Source organism: Lepisma saccharinum, chromosome 16, assembly GCF_977018435.1.
Source record: "Lepisma saccharinum chromosome 16, izLepSacc3.1, whole genome shotgun sequence".
NCBI classification, from domain to species: domain Eukaryota; kingdom Metazoa; phylum Arthropoda; class Insecta; order Zygentoma; family Lepismatidae; genus Lepisma; species Lepisma saccharinum.
This window is the reverse complement of record NC_139244.1, coordinates 14,226,154-14,249,519: the sequence shown is the minus strand read 5'-3', so window position 1 is coordinate 14,249,519 and position 23,366 is coordinate 14,226,154. Positions and strand designations below refer to the sequence as shown.

At 37.9% G+C, this 23,366-nt stretch overlaps 1 protein-coding gene across 1 annotated transcript in view; it reads right to left on the bottom strand.

Annotated features, from left to right (window-relative positions):
• Window positions 1-23,366, bottom strand: part of LOC145999928 (aldo-keto reductase family 1 member A1-like) — a 33,337-nt gene that overhangs the window by 6,303 nt on the left and 3,668 nt on the right. Inside the window, exons 3-6 of the mRNA XM_083137212.1 lie at window positions 22,523-22,726; window positions 21,961-22,208; window positions 2,785-2,947; window positions 1,289-1,380 (exon numbers count right to left, since the gene is read on the bottom strand). Of these exons, the coding sequence (XP_082993338.1) occupies window positions 1,289-1,380; window positions 2,785-2,947; window positions 21,961-22,208; window positions 22,523-22,726 (707 nt within the window). The remainder of the gene's footprint in view (window positions 1-1,288; window positions 1,381-2,784; window positions 2,948-21,960; window positions 22,209-22,522; window positions 22,727-23,366) is intronic.

Here is a 23,366-nt window from a genome sequence, read left to right as displayed (position 1 = left end):
TTATCGTTTCAAGTTCACACGTTCCCAGTTGTACATTTTCCCACATTATATGAAGGGTTCGGGTGTAAAACATGGTAAGTCAAATTTTGGTTATTTCTGAGTTCATTAAGAAAAAAGGTTATTTGAAGCTATACTGTAGATAATTTTTTCGTGTTGTGTTTACCAATTTCAGAAGGCTTCACTGAGTCAAATGCAAATTGTATGAAAATTGAAGGATGCCACATTTTATTTTGCAACTCAAAAATTACCAAAATGTCACTTACCATGTCTTACACCCGAGCCCTTCATATATGCTTTCTTCATGGTCCCAACTGAGCAAAATGCTATAAAATTTTCTTTCATTTTAAGATCTTTCAGCTTCGTCCCCTAAAAACATAAAATTAAGCTTCCGCTGTATTTTCTTACAACACTTTTGACAAATCCAGTACTACTTTCTTTATAAAACTGACTAGGCCAATGGAGGAACTATGTAAATTTTATTAGTCAAATGTTGGCTCAGGTATGTTATTAAATAAGGGGACTTAACCCTTTCTGATCCTATGCTGGACTTCCTCCGACACCATGCTTTTCCTGTTCTGCTCCAATGTTCGAAGACATTCAACATTTCTATTTTATTTTTTATTTTTTATGCATTTGTTTGCCTGCTCCACTGTCAAGATCCTGTCCGACATGCTTCCTCATGTAGTACGGACTCTAGCCAACAGTTAGCGCAGGCTGCAGGCTGTATTCTTTCTGTTTCTTGGAAACTGTTTTCTTAAGTGACAAAGATTTTTGAGGACACAGAGGAAAGGCTAAATAGAGAGATGCATTTTATAATGCAAAATGAAAAAAGTCAACAAAGGCTCCATGACTTGCAGCGGAAGAAATGAGAGAAACCATTTTGTACTGTAAGACATGAAACACGAAACTGGACTTTATCCTGGAGGTTGCTTCAAGAAATACCACACAAACAAAAATAAACAAAAACACTAATTATCTTACGTAGTCTAAAATAGGTAATAAAATCATCAGATGAGTTCATATTTAGGTTTCTCTCTCAAATCTGTAGGTTAATTACAAGCAATCCACCAACCTCTTTTCCACCTAATATAAATAAGAGCTGGGGAGTATGCATGTGGCAGAAAAGTTGGATTGGAAATGGTTAAAGGAGGATGAAATGTCTCAAATTGGTGCATTGAAAAACATACATACCCAGAAAATTTAACCTCAAAAGCAACATCATGAGATTGTGAAATATTCGCATACACTGAGGGGTAAAAATCTTATCACAATAACTCAAGATACTCACATTTGAATAAAATCAAAGCCTCTTCCTTCCACCCCTTTGTCAAGGCTATTGAGTTGTTTCACTTCATCCCCAGCGAGTTCAAAATCAAAAATCTGCAATAGAGAGCATTTTGATTAACCGTCATCCGCGTCCTCATAGTAGCACAAATGTCCTGCGTGCAGCACTCAGTACCGCCCTATCAAAACCAACGTTATTTACATGAATTATTAATGCAAATCGATGTTCAATTACACTAGCACTTACTGGAAATCAGGCAAAATATATATGAATGCGAACACTTCAATTTTTGACATTTTTAATAGGTATTAAAGGAAATACATTAAAAAATGAGAGTGTCTCATAGAATTACAAGCTATACTCTTGATGCAAATGCACCAAAATATTATTCTAAAAAAATAATTAAAAAATAGAACTTTGCCATATAATGAAGTAACTAAAAAATGAACTCACCTTTCACAAAATTTTTAACGTATTTACCAAAAATTTTCAACATATTTTTCAAAAATGTTCAATGTATTTTTCAAAATGAATTGAAACCGTACAACTTATGTGGGCTTAGAAAGAGCTATTTGTTCCATATTTCTATCTCGATCTTGCTGACTTGTAGAAAAATCAATCAAATGTGTAAAACACAACTCGAAGAAACTTATAAAATATTTTTAAAATGTTCAAATCTTAATATGTTTCTCCTACCTTTATGAGATATACATAAAAAAAGGCCATACTGACTCAAATAAAAGGAGCTGAATGTTGTCACCTATCAATATCCTTATTTTGACAACTCTGATATTTTGTATGGGTACTGCAATGGTTTCTGCATACAAATAATTTGCATTCCGAACAACCTACTGTAATTTCATTCTTCTTAATTATGCCAAATTCATGGCTGGCGTGCTATGATTTAAGGTAGGAAACGTTCCCGTGCACGGTTCTAGAGTGCCACAAAAGGTGGACCGGTCACTTCAGAGGTGTGTAAGCAACTGAAAGAACGCCAGGAAAATGGCTTGAATGCCTCAATGTTTTCGTGGGAATATTGTAGATAGGTTACTTAGTGCTTTCCCAACCATTATTGCATTGGCAAAGAAAAAAAATCAAAATTTTAAAAAAGGCAGCATTCAGTGCCACCACGTGGGTTACGGAGGGTTAAGTGGGTGACAACAAAACCTTCATAATAACAAAACATACAGAAGCACAAACATACATACTTACTTTTAATCCTTACAAACTTTCTGTGATAGACTTGCTAGTCCATGTAATTCACCGAATACAATATTTGGCATGGCCCAATACGAAATCTTGACAATACCACTAAAGTGCACATACAGATAATCAATATTCCCAATTTAATAAAGAGCTGCAAATGTTCCGTAAGATCATTAATAGTTAATTTACCTAATCAATAAATGGTGACTGTAATATATTCAACTTGTCCCCATAAGTAGAAAAAAAGCAACTTGTAAATCAAACACTTCGCTATTTGTAAACACAATATTCACCTGGAAGTTTTCTTTGATGCGTTCAGAGTTGGTGCTCTTCGGAATGGCAACTATCCCGTTCTGAGCGAGATGACGCAGCAGGATTTGTGCTGGAGTCTTCCCATACTTCTTAGCGAGTGAAAGAACTGTCGGGTCAGTCAGAACAGGTGGCACTTTAGGTGCACTGGAAAAACCAATATGATTTCATTAGAATGCACGTAGAATGTTAATCAACAAGCTGGAAAAAAGTACTAAGCTGTGATTTAGATTTCTGTCTGTTTGTTAGTTGTCAGCCATTACATTCTTAGAAACCACCAGAGCTCCAAAAATAAAACTTGGCTGAGACCTACCAAATAAACATATTTGGGGACTTTTATCCAAAGTGAAGTCCACAGCTGCTAATAACATTTTGCATAACAGAAAGGTATGGCATGCAAAGTCATTTTTAGAGAAATTGGTTTACATAAAACATGAAAGAAAATGAACAAAATCATCCCAAACGTAGGAGTCAACATGTGGTATATTCATACCTCAGAAGTTACTGCAAGATAAAAGCATAAAAAAAAGTCAATTTATGAAACAGATGTTTTGAGTCAATGTCACTATTGAAACTGGAAATTCTTTGAGGTGAGCTCTTGATAGAGAGAGCTACTCTTCTTGTTGACTTTCCGTACTTGATGTATCAAGAGATTTAACCTTTTGGCTCCCAAGGCCATTTTCACATGTAAGCCTCTCGGTACAGAGCCGATTTTGAGCAAAATGCAGAGTTTCAATTAAATGAGTGTAGATCGGAGACTAATTGCCCTAGAGAGATGAGGGATATACTGTTGTACGCGGAATGAACCAGAGATTCAGATTATATGCAATTTATGCAAATTCGGCGTATATGTGGTGGGGGGAGGGGCTAACTCTCAAAATTCCAAAATTTCGGAAAAAAAAATTTGGTTCCCCCACCCTCCCCTGCAAGAAAAAAGTACATGACAGTGTCGACATGCACATGGAAATGATCGCTGACATGTAAGAAACACAAAAATATTTGCATTATTATCATATGACCAATTTAACTTGAGTTGTACCCCCAAAAGGAATCGTCGGAACGCCACTGATTCAAGCTTCAAAATGCAGCGGTACCTTGAAATGACTTTAGCTCAGAGACTATTTGCCCTGGAGATATGAACGATATACAGTTGTACGCAGAATGAATCACAGATTCAGACGATATATAATTTATGCACATTCGGCGTATATATGGAGGGGAAAGGGGGAAATCCCCTAAAAAATACTTCTCTTAAAAAAATGGTGTTCCCCCCTGCCCCCCCCCCCAAAAAAGTAAAAATGCACAAAATGCAAAATTTATGCAAATTTGGCGTATATATGGGGGGAAGGGAGAAAACCTCCAAAAATTATTTTAAAAAATTGTCACCACCAAAAAAATGTCCTCGCACTTAGGCACAAAACGACACCTACACACAACATTCACGGAAGAAAAGCTAGAACGCAGTGAAAAATGAGCGCAGATTCTTGCAGCTGCTTGAAATTCTAGTTTTAGACAATGCAGGGTAACCCCTGTTGCAACTTGTGGACACTTGTGCTAAAAAAACAAAGGTTACCTTCAGTGCGCTTCGAAATTCCATTCTCACAACGCAGATTCAACAACCAGTCTTCCCCCTCCCCCACCCCCTGCTTGCACCCTCACGGAAAACTTTCATTTTGACATTGAATACTGATAAACAAGTTTCCTTCGAATGCAGTTAACAGACGGGAGTGAAAAGCATTGCTTTAGAACAACAAAGCCCATCTTCCTTTGTCGGCAAAAATTTGACCTTGAAAAGAGACGCAAAAGAGAAGTCCCTTTTCCTGCCTTTTCACCTCCATTTTCATGAAGAAAAAAAAAAGGTGCAAGAAACATTTCTGTTAAATACATGTGTTAGGAACAATATAAAAAAAAAATCGAAATTCTAGCCAAAAATAGAAAAGTTATAACGTAAAAACTACGACCTTGACACAGCGTCTCGGTCGAGATGCTTGGTACCGTGAGGGTTACATTTGGGTATCTCGATCGAGATGCTTGGGTCTCAAAAGGTTAAGTATATTATAGGAGTCAACGGGCACACAACAAACAACTTCATGGTTCGGTGTACATTCTTATATACATATATATATACATATTAAATGTGGGGGCAGCTGATCGAATGGATTTCCAGTAACATATCATCAGATGATGTCTGTGATATTAAGCAGGGGCACGCTGACTGAGCCAGAGAGGCCCAGCCAACCTGACAAGTGTTAATTATCCAAAATACCTAATTACCATATTCAATTATGTATAATGCTCACTTTTTTTTCAAAAATTTTGCTTCCAAAAGCTGTGGTGCATGTTATGCATGGAATAATTCAGACAGCCAACATGAAACAATGCACGATTTTACTATGTCACTACATAGCATGTACATATCAACAGGTGCAAATACAGATTACCAGGCTAGATTTAATTAGGTCCAATAATAATAATGAAAATTAATACTATTAAAGTGAAATGGCCATTTCCTATGATTTTTCACTTTGTATCGGAGCATTTCGAAACTTGGAGAAAAGCAGCACCACTCTTGCAGAATTCGAGCATGGACCTCCTGCCACATATGTAATTTTGATCTAGCTTTCTTCTGCTACAGAATAAACAAGGTGGTTACAGAAGTGAAAACATTGGGATGCTAAACACAGTCGAGGGAGAGGGGAAGGGGGATGTGGCATGGGTTGGTGACACATTATATACACAAGACAATATTCTCCTCCTTGGTCCACATTGCAACAGGTGACTGATTGAATAGGTATGATGTCATTCGCTCTTGATCAGCATAGCAATAGCTTTAGCTTTAGGACCTACAACTAAGGAAGCCATTTCTTGAACCTGAATTGTACTGCACATTACATACGAGATATAATTCTTTGTCGCTTTTCTCATTAAAAAACAGGGTGTGCATTATACATGCATAAATACTAGGGCTGAGCCGATACCACCATTTGCCGATACAGATTCCAACCGATACCAATGCCAATACCGATACTTGTATAATTCCAGTAAAATAACAAAGGCTAGTTACTGACTCACAATACTCATCACATGACATTAGTATTAATGATATCAAATACTCCTAAATTATTCTCATATAACATTATATCACATAAAATGTCACAGGACATTAGAACTTCTTTCTACCCCCAAAGGATGCAAAAAAAAGAAAAATACGTTTTTGAAATCTTGCAAGCATTGTTAAAGTGTTGCAGACACATCGAAAACAACGGTGTATTATTATAAGTGTCCCTGCCCTAGTGTGTAAAATAAAATGTATGTAGTGCGTAGAGTACAGATTGCACAAGGAATGTAAAATAAATACGAATGTAAACAACATTCTTATCGTTTGGATTAACCTGGGGAGGGAGGAAACGACGTAAAAATTTACAAATACAGATATATATTTAATATTCATTTAGCAGCTCTGTATATGTCCTGCTGTCCATTATTCTCTATCATTTGCAGTGAAAACAACTCACTTCAGTGTCGGTATCGGCCAGCAGTTACACAGAAGGGTAGAGCACAAGAAGAAAATCCACAACCCTTTCTCCCACAGCGGCAGTCATCCCTTTCCCAGGAACTCAGAAATGAGCCTAGATTTATAATAATGCTGCTTTTGAAAACGTCACGTTCTTAACCAATGACTTTGCGAGCAACAATTGGCAATGAATGGTTCTTTCATTTCCGCATAGCGTTGACCACCAGGCACTTTTGGGTGCAGCGCTTTCACTTTAGACCTGCCTTTGATCTTGTCATCTGCTTCCCAGGAGGGTGCATCATTTTCGGAAATGTTCATCGAATTCTTGTGAGGGACCCCAACCTGTCACAAGGAAGGGTGAACGAACTTTTGAAAAGGACAAATCTTGACAAATGAGTTGTTTCTCTTGGCCGCTCCAGCTACTCAAAATCTTTGGTATCATCGCTGGCACCCATGGCAGAGTGGTTAGTATATATCACGCTAAGACACCAGGGGTCCAGGCTTTGAATCCTGGCCAGGGCATAGATGATTGTGAGTGTACATTCATCAATTTCATTATATCATCACTCATTCCCATCTTCGCAAATTAGCCAAACGTGGCACAAAAGCGAAGTAAAATAAATGCAAATAAATCAATCAACCTTTGGTATCGGCAAAAAAAAATTGGACCGATACTTTCTGATACCGATACTCCTGGTATCGGCCAATACAGATACATCGGTATCGGTATCGGCTCAGCCCTAATAAATACAGTAACAAACTTGCTTGCAAATGGCCATCAAGAGGAAGAAACCCTCATCTCCTTTCATTATACACCACTTGTCATAAAACTTATTGAGTGTAAATTATCTAGTTATCAATCCAGTAGGAAGATTCAGTTGCTCAGGCAGTCTCTCTCTTATTAGCGCACAATAAACAATAAACAATCAAACTTGGTAATTCATGATGATTTACAACGAAAACTCATTTCTCGTGCAGTAATTAAAAATGTAACTTCCCAGCAACTATTTTCAAAGAGTCCTCAAGCATTTTCAATGTTCACATAACAGCCAAGGTAAACTTCCCACATTGTCCACACCTTTTTATGTGGCACACATTATTCTCAATTTTCAGCTGTACAGTGAAAAGGTAGTTGATTTTGCTGTTAACTCATAAAACACTTCAAAGGGGTCCAAAACTCAGAAGGAGGTGGACCCAAGGCCATAAGGACTTAATAATAAGTTGTGCGTTCCACATACGTACGTACATCCCTCTATTGGAATTAAATGCAACCATTGTTTTGGATGGATTTTGAGAAGTTTATTTTTCTTCCATATTTAAGTATTGTGTACCTTGCTGTCGAACTGGTTCTTTTTTTTCAGTGTTTTTTCTTTATTATTATCTATTTAAAAGGGAAGTCTTGTTTCATGAAAAATCTAACATGCACTTTTTTCCTATAAAAATAGGTCTCAAAAATATGGTACGTCTTATAAGCCGATACTCAGTTTTTGATTACCTTCTTATATGCCGGGAAATACTTTACATGTTCGGGTTCATAAGAAATGGAATCGCCAAAATTATAATTATTAATTAGGGCTGAGTTGATAGCGATATATTGGTATCAGCCGATACTGGGGGCATTGGCATCGGTAAGTATCGATTGAATTTTTTCTACAGATACCATAGATTTTCAGTGCCTAGAAGAGCGGGCAAAAGCACTAGCTCGTCTCAACATTTGTCCTTTTTAAAAGTTCGTTCACTCTTCCTTGTGGCAGACTGGGAAACCAGCACAAGAAATTCCATAGATTTTCCTAGAAAAAGTGGATCATACACCCCCACCCTCCTGTGAAGCAGATGACAAGATCAAAGGCATGGGTAAGTGAAAGCTGAACCAAAACATGGCCAAGAAAGCATGTAACTGCTTAGTTAACGCTGTGGAAATAAATGAACCATTCATTGCCAATTCTTGCTTGAAAGCTCCTGCGGGTAAGAAAGGTGGACGTTTTCTAACAACTCACTGTGCTAATGTGGGGTCAGGCGGTTGCAGAGTTCTTGGAAAAGAGGGAGAAGTTCACTGTGAAATGAGCTTTGTTTTATCTACGTTCAAGCCAGGGAGTCGTAACGTACCCAATTTGCGTTACACGGTACGTTCCATTTTGTAGGAGGAAAAGTATGGTTCCACTGCTGGTACCCATGTAACGTAACGAAATGCAATATGTTATAGACTGACGTTACAAGGAACGTAACAAAATGTATTGTGGTAGATATTAACGTTATAAAGGAACGGAACGAAATGAGCACATTGGAACATAACGTAATATGCAATATGGTATATACTACCGTTACAAGTTACAAGGAACGTAGTAACGAAATGCAATATGGTATATACTAGCGTTACAAAAAAACGTAACGAAATGCAACATGGTAGTAAATAACGGTATACATAGGAACGTAATGAATGCAATCCTCCGTAACGGAATGAAGTGAAAGGCAATATGGTTAATTAACGTTACATAGGAATGTAACAAAATGTAAACCACTGTAGCGGAACGGAACAAAATGCAGTTGGGTACATACCATCTACATAAGGAACGTAAATAAATTCAGTATGGTAGATGTTAACGTTACAAGGAAAGAACAATTCACAAATGTTAGCTAGTATCGTTATAGGCGCGTGACGAATATAATCTATTTAACATCACGGAAGAAAAAGGAATAGCCAAAATCTCTTACCTTTCATTGGAACATTGCGAAAAATAACTCAGTATATCGTATGGGATTAATGTGAAATAGCCGTGAAAAATATGGTTGTTTGTAAAAAAATGAATTTCAACCAGGGTTGTTAAAGGGTCAGGAATTTTAAATCAATTCAATTCCGGTTCAGCAGGGAATATTAGCAAGCATAAATGGATCTGGACCGTAAAGAGCCTTTTTATGTATTTCAGATCGTTCCAGGGACCTTTTCTCCTGATCAATTGAAATACGGCAAAGGGACCTTCTTTCCGGATCAATTAAAAGACGGTCTAAGTTCCATATTGAAATGAAAGAATACGCAACTTGGACCGAATTTAAACTGTGCGATAAAAAAGTTTCCAGTCTTGTTGCGGAACCCAATAGAACCCATTAGAATTTATGGGTTCGTGGACGTTTAACAACCCTGATTTGATATTAAATTACATTTTTGGCTCGAAACTGAATAAAGCTTCCAACTAGTGTAGAAAGGAGTAGCAATAGGCGTGCGCACGGGGTGCAAGGGGAGGGGTAAAATGCCCCCCTCGTCATGGACATCAGAGAAATATGCCATATGCAATTGCATATTAACCCGATAATAGTGTTGCCCCCTCAAGAAACACCACTTGAATTCGAAATTATCGCATTCCTGCATCCCCATTATAATAATTAATGTAAATTAGTATGACAAATCAAATTATACGTGTGAAATATATACTTTTAGCTGACATTCGTTTTCTAAAGGGGAGAGGTGGCCATCCTCGCCCCCCTTCCAGATTTCCATGCCCTTATATTATTATACTTTATTCCAGAAATTTAGGGTAGAGGAATCATATCGCCGGTTATTAAACGATATTATGCTCTTGAAGAAAATGAAGTATTTTGAAGCCGATGAAAGTTCACAAAGGAACAACGGCGGAAGAAGGTGTTGTGGCACAACCACAGGGGGCAGGGTAGATTAGCCCTCAAACTTGTACAGAAATCAATTCTAGGAGGTAAGGAAGGCAAACATTGGACTATAGAAAGAAAGGTTGCAGAATCTAAGAGTAGCAAGACAAAAGGATACTCAAGATGGATTTAGTTTTCACGTCTTTCGTGCACTATTTCTTCCAGACGGCAAGAGCACCTGCAAGGGGGCACAGAGGGGCAATTGCCCCCTCTCGATTTCTATCTTTATACCAATTTTAAAAAAAGTTATATAAACTTGGACAGTTGCTGCTGATTACGGTGTAAGTTTTGTCCGTGTAAGGTAATAAATAGATTTATTATTAATTTTTGAAGCCGCACCGTTCATTTATAAACACACTGTATATGAGTCATTGTGAATTCGAGTCAATTTAAACATTTTGCGTTGTTGCGAGATTATCTATTAGGATACAATTTGGACATAAACAATCTAAGTAGAAAAAGTGCATCTTGTATATCAAAATTGCCATGTCCATCTGATCTCCGAAAGTAGTGTTTAGCACGTCATTTTTCAAGTATATGATTGATTGATTTGGTGTTTTGAGTCCACTTTATGCACAGTAAGGCCAATCGGGACTGAACCTTCAGTTTGAAGTGGAATCCGAACCACTTGTGCCTCCACCGGGTATCGAACCCGGGACCCCTTGATTACTAGGCGACGACGCAACCACTGCGCCATCGGGGAGGCCATTTCAAGTATAGTCCATGATTGTATCTAGTATATGAATGAGATTTGTCCCTCCTCTCAAACAATTCGTGGCTTGTCCCCACCGAACGAAGTGTGTCACTTATAAATTAAGTTTCCGAAAGCAGGCATTATGCATGAACAGAACAAAAAATACTCCTGAGAAATTACAAACATTATAAGCCAGTTCGTGACCGGGAGTTATTGACGGTCTCCCCCCCCCCCAACCTATCCACTTTAGGTCCCGGGTTCGAGTCCTGGTCTGTAAATATCTTTTTTAGGTGTCTCTTCATCAATTTCATCTATTTATCATCCATCTTCATAGTTTCGATTAATTATAAAAGTGACAAAAGCAAAGCAAAATAAGAACAAATAAAAATAATTGCAAAATGACTACAATGTCAGAACTACATTTGAAAAATAAAATGCGAGCAGAAGATTCATTTTCAAACAGGTATTTGGGTAGAATTGTGTAGACAGACAGCATGCTCCCGAAAGTTGCCAATCCACGTGTAGCATGACCTTCGATACTGGGGTTGCGCTTTTTCAGGAAAGTTTTCTCGACCCTCCTCAGGCGTCTTATCAAGAATGCCTCAGTGTTCGTAGCATTGCCAACTTATTTTCCGTCGGAAAAAGTATTTTTCCTCCTATTTAATCTGCGGTTGGCTCTACAATACATACAACAACTGAATTACGGCGAAGTAGGTTAGAAACCCTGCGTGCTCAACAGCAGCTTCGATAAGGCACCTGATTGTTTCGAGCTGAACCAGGAAATGGGCGATCTTTATTCCCCAAGGCCATTCCGTAAAACTAATGCCACAAGAAGTTTTCTGTGTGGATTTGAGAGCATGAAATTGTAGGCTGATGATAGTACTAGAAGACGTCAAGTGGATTTTTTTTCTGTTTCGTTATGTTATATAGCTTTCCTACCTATATAGTTTGAATAACTAATCAATCATTTGATGAGTAGACAAACACGAAGAAGCCGATCCCGTGGCAAATTAGTTAGCGTAATACACTGCGAAGTCTAATGTCGGATTAGAAAATATGGATGGGTCATTTGTCTTTATACCACTTCCATCACCTATCACATCCTTTATCATCGCGATTAACCGAAAGTGGTAGACGCGAAATAAAAATAGAACCTTTGCATGAATGTCCGAAAAAAAGGCAAGGGCACGAACCACCTGGAAAAGGAAAGTCAACCAAAAATTATATATATCGCGCAATTGCATTTTAGCTATAATAATATATGTTAATTATTGCATGAACATGCTTGAGGGGAGGGTGGGGGAACACAATTTTTATCCCGAAATTTTGGAATTTTGAGAGTTAGCCCCCTCCCCCTCGCCACATATTTGCAAAAATTTCATATAGTCTGAATCTCTGGTTCATTCCGCGTACAACGGTATATCACTCATCTCTCTAGGACAATTAGCTTCCGATCTACACTTATTTAATTGAAACTCTGCATTTTGCTCAAAATCGGCTCGGTACCCAGAGGCTTACTTGTGAAAAAGGTCTTGGGCGTCAAAAGGTTAAAACAAGACAAACTTTCATTCTAACCTCAGTCAATTGTGGGAGCTGCTTAGAAGTAGTAGTGTTGCTGGTATGGTGGACTTCGGTTCTTACTTTTGCTTTTAACAGATAGATACATTTTGAATAATAGTGAAATCAAAGTAATCGATTATTTTACCGAATGACAAAGTTATAATGGAATTGTGTTATCTCCATTACAGAACAACTACCTAATCTCATTCAATTCCAGTGTTCTATCTGGTAGATAGATATATCAACCTTTGCAATGATGTAAACTTTCAGTGCAATGGCGACAAAAGTCCAAGAACTATAATGTCAAACTTTAAAGGTTTCCTGACAAAATAAAAAAGGGACAGATCATTTACATTCTCAATGGACATGTTGAAAAAAAGACTAATATTCATTTTTTAAAATTTCTTTTTTTAGCGTAGGTAAAAGGAAGTCACTTGAATAAAGTGGGAATATAATCAAAATGTCCATCAGGTATTCATTGATTTCAAAAAAGCATATGATTCGGTCAAAAGAGATAAATTATATAATATATTAGTCGAATTTGGAATACCTAAGAAGCTTGTTAATATGATACAAGTATGCACCAGTGAAACAGAAAGTAAAATTCGTGTGGGTATTTATGTGTCTGACAAATTTACAATTCATGATGGGTTAAAACAAGGAGATGCATTATATCCATTGCTCTTTAATTTTGCCTTAGAATATGCTGTCAGGAAGGTAACAGAAACTAACGAAGGACTAAAATTAAATGGTGTGACTCAGTTGTTAGCATATGCAGATGATGTAGACTTATTAGGGGATGATATAAATACAATTAAGAATAATGCTAAAATACTTTTCAAAACTGCTAAAGACATAGGTTTGGAAGTTAACAAAGAGAAAACTAAATATATGCTTACAGGCCGAAACCAAGTGTTAGGTAATAATCAAAATATAATTATTGATAACAACTCGTTTGAACCAGTTTCCAAATTCAAATACTTAGGAGTAATATTAACCAATGAAAATTATATTAAAGAGGAAATAAAGAGTAGGCTTAATTCAGGAAATGCAAGTTACTTCTCTCTTCATAAACTTTTGTCTTCTAGTTTAATAACTAAGAAACTAAAAGTTAAAATATACAAAACAGTAATTTTGTATGTAGTGCTCGTATTAAATGGGTGTGAAACTTGGTCCCTTACATTGAAAGAGGAACATAAATTGAGAGTATTTGAAAATAAGGTTCTTAGGAAAATATTTGGACCTAAAAGGGATGAGGAGACAGGTGAGTGGAGAAGGTTACATAATTTAGAACTACATAATTTGTATTCATGTCCAGATGTTATTAGAATAATTAAATCAAGAAGACTTAGGTGGGCAGGCCATGTGGCACGAATGGGAGAGGAAAGAGGAGTTTACAGGATTCTTGTTGGGAAACCTGATGGTAGGAGACCTGTAGGAAGGCCAAGACGAAGATGGAGGGACAACGTTGACATGGACCTAAAGGAAATCGGTAGGGATGGAAAAGAGTATATAGATCTTGCTCAATATAGGGACAGATGGAAGGCCTGTGTTGCTGCAGCCATGAACCTTCGGGTTTAAGAAAGCTAGAGAGTTAGTTAGTTAGTTTAAAAGGAAGTAGCTATAAATGAGTAAATAAAAAATATTACGTGGCAGAGTGGTTAGCACAGCGCACTACGACGCCAGGGGTCCCGGTTTCGAATCCCGATCTGCACATGAGTGTTCTCTGTGAGTGTCCCTTCGTCAGTTTCAGCATTCGTCGCTCATGCTCATCTTCGCTTTCTGAACCGCCAGGTGTACAGCACGTGGTGTAGCGTTTCGCGTCCGAATTCCAGGAACAGGCAACTTACGGTTACCTGACCAAGTAGCGTTTCGTCCGAGGGCTACCATCCTAATAGTGTTTAATGAAGCAAACTCTTGCTAACACTCTTAAATGCTCCATCGAAGAAAATATATATTTTTTTGTTTTAATATTTCTTTCCCTCTGGAAATTGCAAATCTCACCTTCGTAGTTGACAGATAGTAAGAAAGTGTTGCCATCAGCCATGACTAAAATTTCTAGATCCAAGTTCACTTCCTCTCGACGATTTGTTTTGATTTGATTTGTTGTTTTAAGTCCACTTTATGCACATTAAGGCTAATAGGGATTGGACCTACAGTTTAAAGTGGGATCCGAACCACTTGTGCGTCCACCGGGTATCGAACCCGGGACCTCTCTCTCGACAATTTGTCTTGAGTCTGCACTCCGCTGTCTATGCAATGTAGTTTTAAAAGTTGTAAACCGAGGTATACTAGTCACCAATTCCATCGCTGCCAGTGGTTAGTCAAGGTGTGACTCATCATCAGCCAGGATCGAACAAAACGCAACTCATTAAACCGTCGCAGACGAACTGTAGCATTTTTCTAGAAATTTCGCTTTCGGACGAAACGCTACTGAACCGTACAGCAGTCCCAATGCCTACTCCAAGTTGCACAGCTGCTTTCGGAGCTCTTGGTTTGGAAAGGGGGTCGGGATGAGGAAAGGGTCTTGATTTTTTATACTGAAGCTCCTTCATTTCATTCTCCTATTTCTCTTGGTTGAATTTTCTGAGATACGGAATCTACCTCATTTTGCTTGTCATTACGTTTTATTGCATCACCCACGGTACGCTTACATATACTACTTAACATTTTCAATTTCCCTGTACCCTTTGGTTAGGTACGGTAAAAATAAATAGCTGCCATTCGTCAAATGTTGTATTTTTGTTTTTGTTACCCATTTTTCTCGTACTTCAGTCAGGGAGCAATGCAGCTACTGGTAACAAATGTAGTCAGGAAGTAGCATCAATTGTTCCTTCCCCGCACTGTAGTTGACCAGTAAAAAAAAACGATGTAAAGCCTCGTTTCTATTACCACAAATTTGCCGCGCAACATGACGCGCGGCATGCGACGCTGCATGTGCCAAGCATTTGTTGAAATGGAAATTGTCTGCAACATGCCGCGGCGCAAGTGCCGGGGACAAAATTGCCCCAACAATTAAGACGCACAACATGCGCCGCGGACAATGGAAACAGCCTGCAGCAAGTTCCTGGGGCATGCGCACTAGAGTAGAAACAGACGACGCGACTACAATCTGTGGTCCAACAAGATTTAATAACAATGCAAAATCACTTACAGTCATTCTTACAAAGTTTTCGTATCCACTTTGAAGACGTAAGTCTCTCATCAACGAGTTATATGCTCCTTCCGAATTTCTTTTCGCTAGAAAACTTCTAATCCACCATCTAGGTCGTTTTCGCCTCTTATTTTTACAAGTTCATGGTACGCGCCTGCCATAACCACAAAACCCGCCATAGTTGTATTGTTCATCTTTACACAAGTTAAATCACTACCAAATTATTACAATACAAGAGAAGAAACACTGACTACTCTAAAGCACAATGGAACAACGCTACACTCAAGTCCTGCACTCCGGTGCTGTTGTAGGCGTATTTTGCAGAAGTAGTTTTGAATTGGAAACAGTGCACTGAATGACGCGCAACATGCGCCTGCACATGTTGCGCGTCATGGGTCTGGAACTTGTCAGAATGGAAACGTAGCTTAACAGAAACAGAAGGCTTTCACGATTTGTCTGAATATTAAAGTGATCTCTTTTTCACACCCAAACATAAATAACTATTTTCAAATATTTAAACGTAACAGGGGTGTAAGGGGTGACCTTCCACGTATTACATCCAATCCTCAACTTCATTCCACGTAGTACGCCCTGGACTGCTCTTTCCAGACTAACGAGACTCTGGCGACTGGCCCTATGGCCAGTATAATTCTGTGTGTTCTCCTGCTTTCTGTCATATGCGCTGAGTGCCTCTTTACAGCCTCAGCTTTTAACCTAAGTCAGAATATTTTAATATTTCAGTTATGCGACATTACAGTTATGTTATTTGTTATGGTAAGGGGCTGCACCCCGTATAACGTGGCGGGTGCAAAATAGCCTAAGTGCTGACGCACCCAAATTTTTTTAAAAAAAGTTACATATAACTTTAAGAAATGCGTATAAATATTTCACCATCGTTTATATTTATGTACATGTTGTTAATTTTCAAATATTGTGAAGGAATGCAGCAAGATGCTACGTATTTGATTACTAATGTGAGCCACTGTATATGTTATGTTTTTATTTCATGAACAATGTATGGTCAAACATTATTTTGCAGAGCTCCGTGGCGGAGTGGTTAGCACAGTGCAATACGACGCCACAGGTTCCGAGTTCGGATCACAGCCTGTGCATTATTTTCTTTGTGATGTCCTTTCATCAATTTTGCCATTTCATCACCCATCCTCGTCTTCGCGATTAGCCAAAACTGGCATAAAACCAAATTTAAATATAACAAATCAAAATCAAACATTACTTGGCATGACAAGAATGGATAGGTTATTTTGAAGCTGCTGTTATTAAAAGCAAATTGTATGTAGCTTTCCTAGACAGAAGTTTCACACAGAGAAACTGATTGATTGGATAAAGGCTGCGGATTCCTACTCGAGCAGAAAATATATATATTTCCATTTATTACTTACAACAATAGCAGACTGATTTCCTGCTAAATCAAAGAAAACTTGCATTCACAGTTACAAATTGACGTGTTGAATGAACTTAACTACAGATTTCTCTCACTCCAATTCTGATTAATCGAACAGCACACCACAACGTGGGTCATTATATATTTCCAGCTTACTCTCGAGTTCCTCAACTAAAAATAAATTGACTGCGAGACAAAAACTCCTCTCCGATAACACATTATATGCAGATTGTACGTAAGTTGAAATTCCATCATAATAATAATTTGAATTCTTCAAGTAGTAGCTACAAATATAATTTTTCATACATATTTTCTTAGCAAAATATGAAGTTCCTCACTTCACAAGGATAACATATACACAGTATTTCACAAGAGTTTTTAGTTCGAGCTAGTCGTAGGCCTAATATGAATATAAACGTCACTTCATTACTTAGTTAAAAAAAAAAGTGCCAGGCAATCAGAATTCAAGGGTATGCCTGAAACTATTTGTAGTATCTCATGTATAAAGGGGGCTTTTTAAGTAAAATGAAGGATACATACCACATGCTTTGGTCAATTCAGAGTAGTAGAAACGTAATTATACTGCATGTTGCAACTGAAACCGTAGCCTCGAAGGCCGAAGTCGTTTAGTAATCCATTCATACACTCGGTACGTACCAAACATTTCAAGTTCGAGTAGACATCTGGGCATGGCTGTTTTTTTTTATAACATCCCTTCATAGATTTAATATGATCATCATTCATCTTCATAGTCGCGATTATCTACAAGTGGCAGAAAAGCGATATAAAACATGAATAATACAAAAGTATAACAAACAAAAGAGGATAAAAGGATGAACTGAGTTTGAGTTAATTATAGGAAGTTTTATAAAATTACTGTTTCTTGAATAATCTTGTCCTTTGTTCCGATTGTATTTCTCAGTCACACGTTGCTCAATATCCATGTCGACTGCCGTTCTTGCGTTCTTGAAAATTACTTTCTTGTCTGTCTATGACCTTCTTTCAAACGTGGTAGGTAGGCGGGCATTCTGTCTGTTTCTACACCAAAAAGTTTAATGCACCTCCTGTCCAAGAAGACAAGAATTACTGAAAGTAATTTTCAAAATTGTAAGCGGATGAGGGCCCTTGTAAATGATAAAATATACTGTCATTTTATTCGCTTAGTTTTAAGAATCACTTTCCATACAATTCTTGCCTTCTTGAGAGTCCAATGGCCCTGTCTAGCTACAGACCAGTTGCACAAACGCGGTTTCGTTTGTTTCGTACAACAATTCCATCTAACATTTCGTTTCTACGCATTTTCTACTTGCCAAAAGTGCCTTTCATATCGCCCCAAGGCGTTGTCTACTCGGATGCTTCGTGATCGAAAGTCACGTGTACAAAGTTTCAGGATTCAGATTTTCCGATTTTGCGTGGTGCTGCTGCTATCAGTTCGGTTCGCCTTCTCAAGGTCGCGCAACAAGCAATTATTTTTGGTCTTCCGATAGGAGAAAGCTTGCCTCTCGCTTAGGTGGACGAACAATTGGCACGGATGATTTTTTGGCTCGACCATGGTTGGTCCTTTATGTTTCGTCCTTCAGCAACTTAATCTAAGCACGAATCATTCTCATCGCCAAACAACTGTATTTTTTTTAAAAAAAAATGATGTAACACATGTAAACAGAGAGAGAGAGAGAGAGAGAGAGAGATATAAACGTTTTCCCTCAACAAACGTTTGCTTTGCTATCGTATAAAGTGAACGTACATGTTAAAATTCATCTTGCATAACTAATCAAATTAGAACAAATTCACATAAAGCGATTAAGTATGCAGAAAAGAAATATATTTGTGATAAATACATAGTTAATAAGTAAATTCCAATAACCAGAACTTTTGTCACGCCGAATCTTGTTTACGGATGTTTTCAAACGTTTTGTTTTACAATTTAATTTTTTCACTGACATCCAAAACGAAAATACGTATTATAACTTAGTGACTTTCAAGGGGTCAAAGTACTGTAATGTTAGTATGCTGCCGATCATAATTATGAGGCTTCTTCGAAAACGCCTTCGATAACGGTATTTGCTATTCGTAACGGATATGTGTATCACTTTTTCGAAACAGACTTTTGTGGAGGAAAAGAACTGTAACGTTACAAAAGTAACGAGCACAATTATACGAGAGACCTATGTTATTCTCTCCGGAACACGGCATCGGACACGGTATTGCACATCGGAACGTCTGTATCATACCAGCTATAAATAACGTTGTTGCTTTGAGAAAAGGAGTGTAACGTTTTTACAACCGTGACCTCAATTAAGTTACTGGTTAATTGTAACGTTACTATCACTTTCCACACACACTAAAGTTACTAGTCAATACGTGACGAACCTCTTTCTTACCCTGTAACGTTACTGGGTGCCGGCAATGGATGTAACGTTAAAGTGTCACGTGAAGACCTACTCCTTTAGAGATCAGTTATGGTTCGGTACCGTTATGCACACCTGTAACGTAATGTTCATATACCTGAGGTAACGTTTCTGTTCACGAAAAAAGTTATTCTGTTTCTGGTTGTAACGTAACGGAAACCGTAATTGAAAATACCGTTCCATTTCGTTACGTTACGACTCCCTGGTTCAAGCAAGAAGTGAATTCAGCAGTTTCCTGTATACTTCCCTTCTATGTAAGTCTTTTGTGTTATTGCTGATATCGACCAATCCAGGGTTATTTATTTCCGCAGAGATTAGATTGGGATCATATGGCTTTGAATGACAGTACTAAAGAAGAATTATGAACACTGCTACTTATAATAAAGTGCATAAAATATTAATCGGGAACTTTACTTTTCATCAACTGTACCTAACATTTCTTGAAATTAAAAAAATATTCAATTTTTAATTTCTTTACAAAATTTCCTTTGCTAGGATGGTTGTTTTTATACAAATTTTAGCAGCCTTAATTACACGTAAGTTAGATGATGAATATTTACTGTTGTATCTCTAATTTTATAGCATCTTTTTAGTATTCATGTAATAAAAACAATAACAATATTTATTAATTAATGTACAGTGGAACCCCGATTTTACATTTTCCCACATTGTACATTCAATCTTGATGGTCCCAACATAACAAAATGCTACAAAATTTTCCTCGATTTTACATTTTTCCGCATTGTAAGTTTTTCCAGCTTGGTCCCCTGAAAAACATAAAATCGAGGTTCTACTGTACATATTACGATGAATAGACATATATACGAGGGTGGTTTGAAAACTTCTCGGAATCACCACCAGATGTCAGTGCTAGGACAACGAGGTTCCCGCATAGTAATAGGCCATCCTTTATTAATAAACAAGTGGCGTGTCAGTGTTCTGGGTAGAGATCTGTGGTGCGGACGTCACTTTGTAGTTGTTCCCGTGCAGTGCTTTGAGAAGATGGAAAAAATCGAGATTCGAGTGGTGATTAAGTACTTCGTAAAGAAAGGTATGAAAGCAAAGGAAATTCATGCCGATTTTCTGAACACACTGGGGGACTCTGCTCCTTCATATTCAACTGTTGCAAAGTGGACAAACGAGTTTAAATTTGGTCGGGACAGCTTAGAAGATGATCCATGTAGTGGTCGCCCAAAATGTGCTACTACCCCAGAAATTATTGAAAAAGTGCATAAATTGGTCATGGAGGATCGCCGACTGAAAGTGCGTGAAATTGCTGAAGCTATAGGAATGTCATCCGAACAGGCGTATCACATTTTAACAGTTGAATTGGATATGAGAAAATTATATGCAAGATGGGTGCCGCGACTTTTAACACAGGACCATAAACGCATCAGAGTGGACATTTCCGAACAATGTTTGACTCGTTTTAAGAGAAACCAAACAGATTTTTTGCGCCGGTTTGTGACGACAGATGAAACGTGGGTCCACTACTATACCCCAGAGACAAAACAACAGTCAAAGCAGTGGAAACATGTTGATTCACCACCACCAAAGAAAGCAAAGGCAATACGGTCGGCCTGAAAGGTAATGGCGTCAGTGTTTTGGGATGCGAAAGGGATTCTGTTGATCGATTATCTTCCCACTGGTCAAACAATTACGGGACAATACTACGCTAATCTCCTCGACCAACTAAAGCATAAGATACGGAAAAAGAGGCCAGGTTTGGCAAGAAAGAAAATCATCTTGCATCAGGACAATGCGCGCCCTCACACAAGTGTCGTTGCTATGGCAAAAATTCATGAACTTGGTTACGAATTGTTGCCACATCTACCTTATTCGCCTGATTTGGCTCCCTCAGACTTCCATCTTTTCCCCAAACTCAAAAGTTTCCTCGGTGGACGGAGATTCTCTTCAAAGGAAGAACTAATAGCCGAAGTTGACACGTATTTCACAGGCCTGGAGGAATCTAATTTTCGAGATGGGATCAAGGCATTGGAACATCGCTGGACCAAGTGCATTAGTGTACAGGGAGACTACATTGAAAAATAAAAAAAAATCATTGTTGTAAGTAGTTTCTTTCTATTCCATTCCGAGAACTTTTCAAACCACCCTCGTATATTATATTAACATATTAATTCTAAACAACTATATTATTATTACTATTGTTATTATTTCTGACACACTTGGTTCAGACCACCCCACAAATTATATTTCTAGATACATGCCTGGTGATGTGACGAGTTAGACTCAGTAACTCGTTATTTTATGCTGGAATTATACAAGTATCAGTAGGAATCAGCCAGGGTATCGGTATCGGCTGAGCCCTATTATTAATAATGTATCAAGGACCACTAACATCAAACTAAACTCTGCATTTGTGTAGCAACACTGTCAAGGGCCAAGTCCTTGCAATTGACTTTTAATTGAGTGTCATTTCATCAACGAACCTAGCCCCATTACTACCATGTTACTTTCCAGTAGTTTCCAAATGACCTTGTGATATATCAAGGTTCAGTTCAACCCACAGTAATGAAATTGTGAGTTTGCTTGAATATAGTAGTCACTATTAGTATTTAGGTAAATATCAGTGACCTTTCTGTAGCACTGAAATGTAAATAAAAAATAAAAATAACAAATACACCAGTAGTACCATAAAGAAACTGGAGTTCATAGTGAATAATAGAATTTTGTAAATACAGGGTGCCATGGTTGAATGGAATGGACTTGAAAAGAATGCTACTGGATTTCTTGAGAAAGAAAAAACTCACGGGCGTCCAAGTTTAGTGTAGAACTCCTTTCTTCCTGGAGATCCAAAAGGTCCATATGCACAGACAGTGATTCCATGCTTCTCACACACTTCCCTCAAAGGCTTCTGCTGGTAGTAAAGCTGGAGTTCCACCTGGATATTAGCTGGAGGGATTCGTGCATTCTTCACTATGCGCTCAACCTGCCGAATGTCGAAATTGGATATTCCGATGGCCTTGGCTCTCCCTGCATCCACTTGGGCTTCCATTGCCTTTAAGTAAATAGTGCAAGGAAGTAGCCATCACTCAACTTTCTCAATGCGACAGGTGCTAGAAATTGAATATTTTTATACGGATGGGACAGAGTAATTGTACATGAGCAACCTGGAATAATGAGTCTCACCCTCTGCTCATGCTCCTATTCTCCAGAACACAATCACAGCTCTCTTAGACACATCTAACACAAGCACTAACTTCAATATACAAAGGTATATAGTGGTCACAGTTTAAAATCCGCCTTCTCTCAAAACAAAATGTCATTATTTCACCACTGGTGTGTGCCATTATGAAAACAACAAATTATTACCTTCCATACAGCTACGTGATCTGTGCTCATATCCAAAGCCATAGAACCATCTGCATTTTTGGGAAACAGCACGTCATCTCCTTGATACTCGAAACCAACAGGTGAGTGTACCAAATACAAGTCCACGTAATCCATTTGTAACTTCTGTAGAGACAATTTTATAAACTTCTCTACAAGGTCAGCACGGATAGCCATCAACGGCAACTGAAAAATAAATTAAAAATCAGTATTCTGTACACAGATTATGTATAACATGCAAGGAATTATTTTGATACCCAAATTCAGTGGCATGACAAAATTAGATGCATGAATAAATACAATGGAATGAAACTATCATGACTCAATGTTCTTTTATTTATAAATTTCTTACCTTTTCAATAGAATTCATACTATGTCAATACTTGTCTTCAGCTTCCATAATATCCATATGGCTGCATTTTCAAAACCAAGACTTCAGTGAATAAAATACAGTGCAAATATATGCATATCCTTGAAATTAGGGGTCCAAAGGTTTGATTCATGGACAGAACACACTTCTATTGTTCAAATTTTATTTGAAGGAGAACCAATCTCAACAAGTCCATACATGAATTTGAATGTGCTGAAATAAGGATTCCTCTACTCATTCAGGAATTGAATGTTCGGTAAATTGCAAAATCCCAACATATTATTTTGGATTTAATTACAGTGTTTCTTAATTAATTATATAAGCAGTGGTGCAATAGGCTGTAAGGGCCAGGACCTACCTAACGATTCCTGGCCTCACTCCCATCTGCCGAGATGAGTGCTCATCCGAGCAGTTACGGGATTAGGTGTAGTCAGCAAGACAAACCCCCAGTCTTTG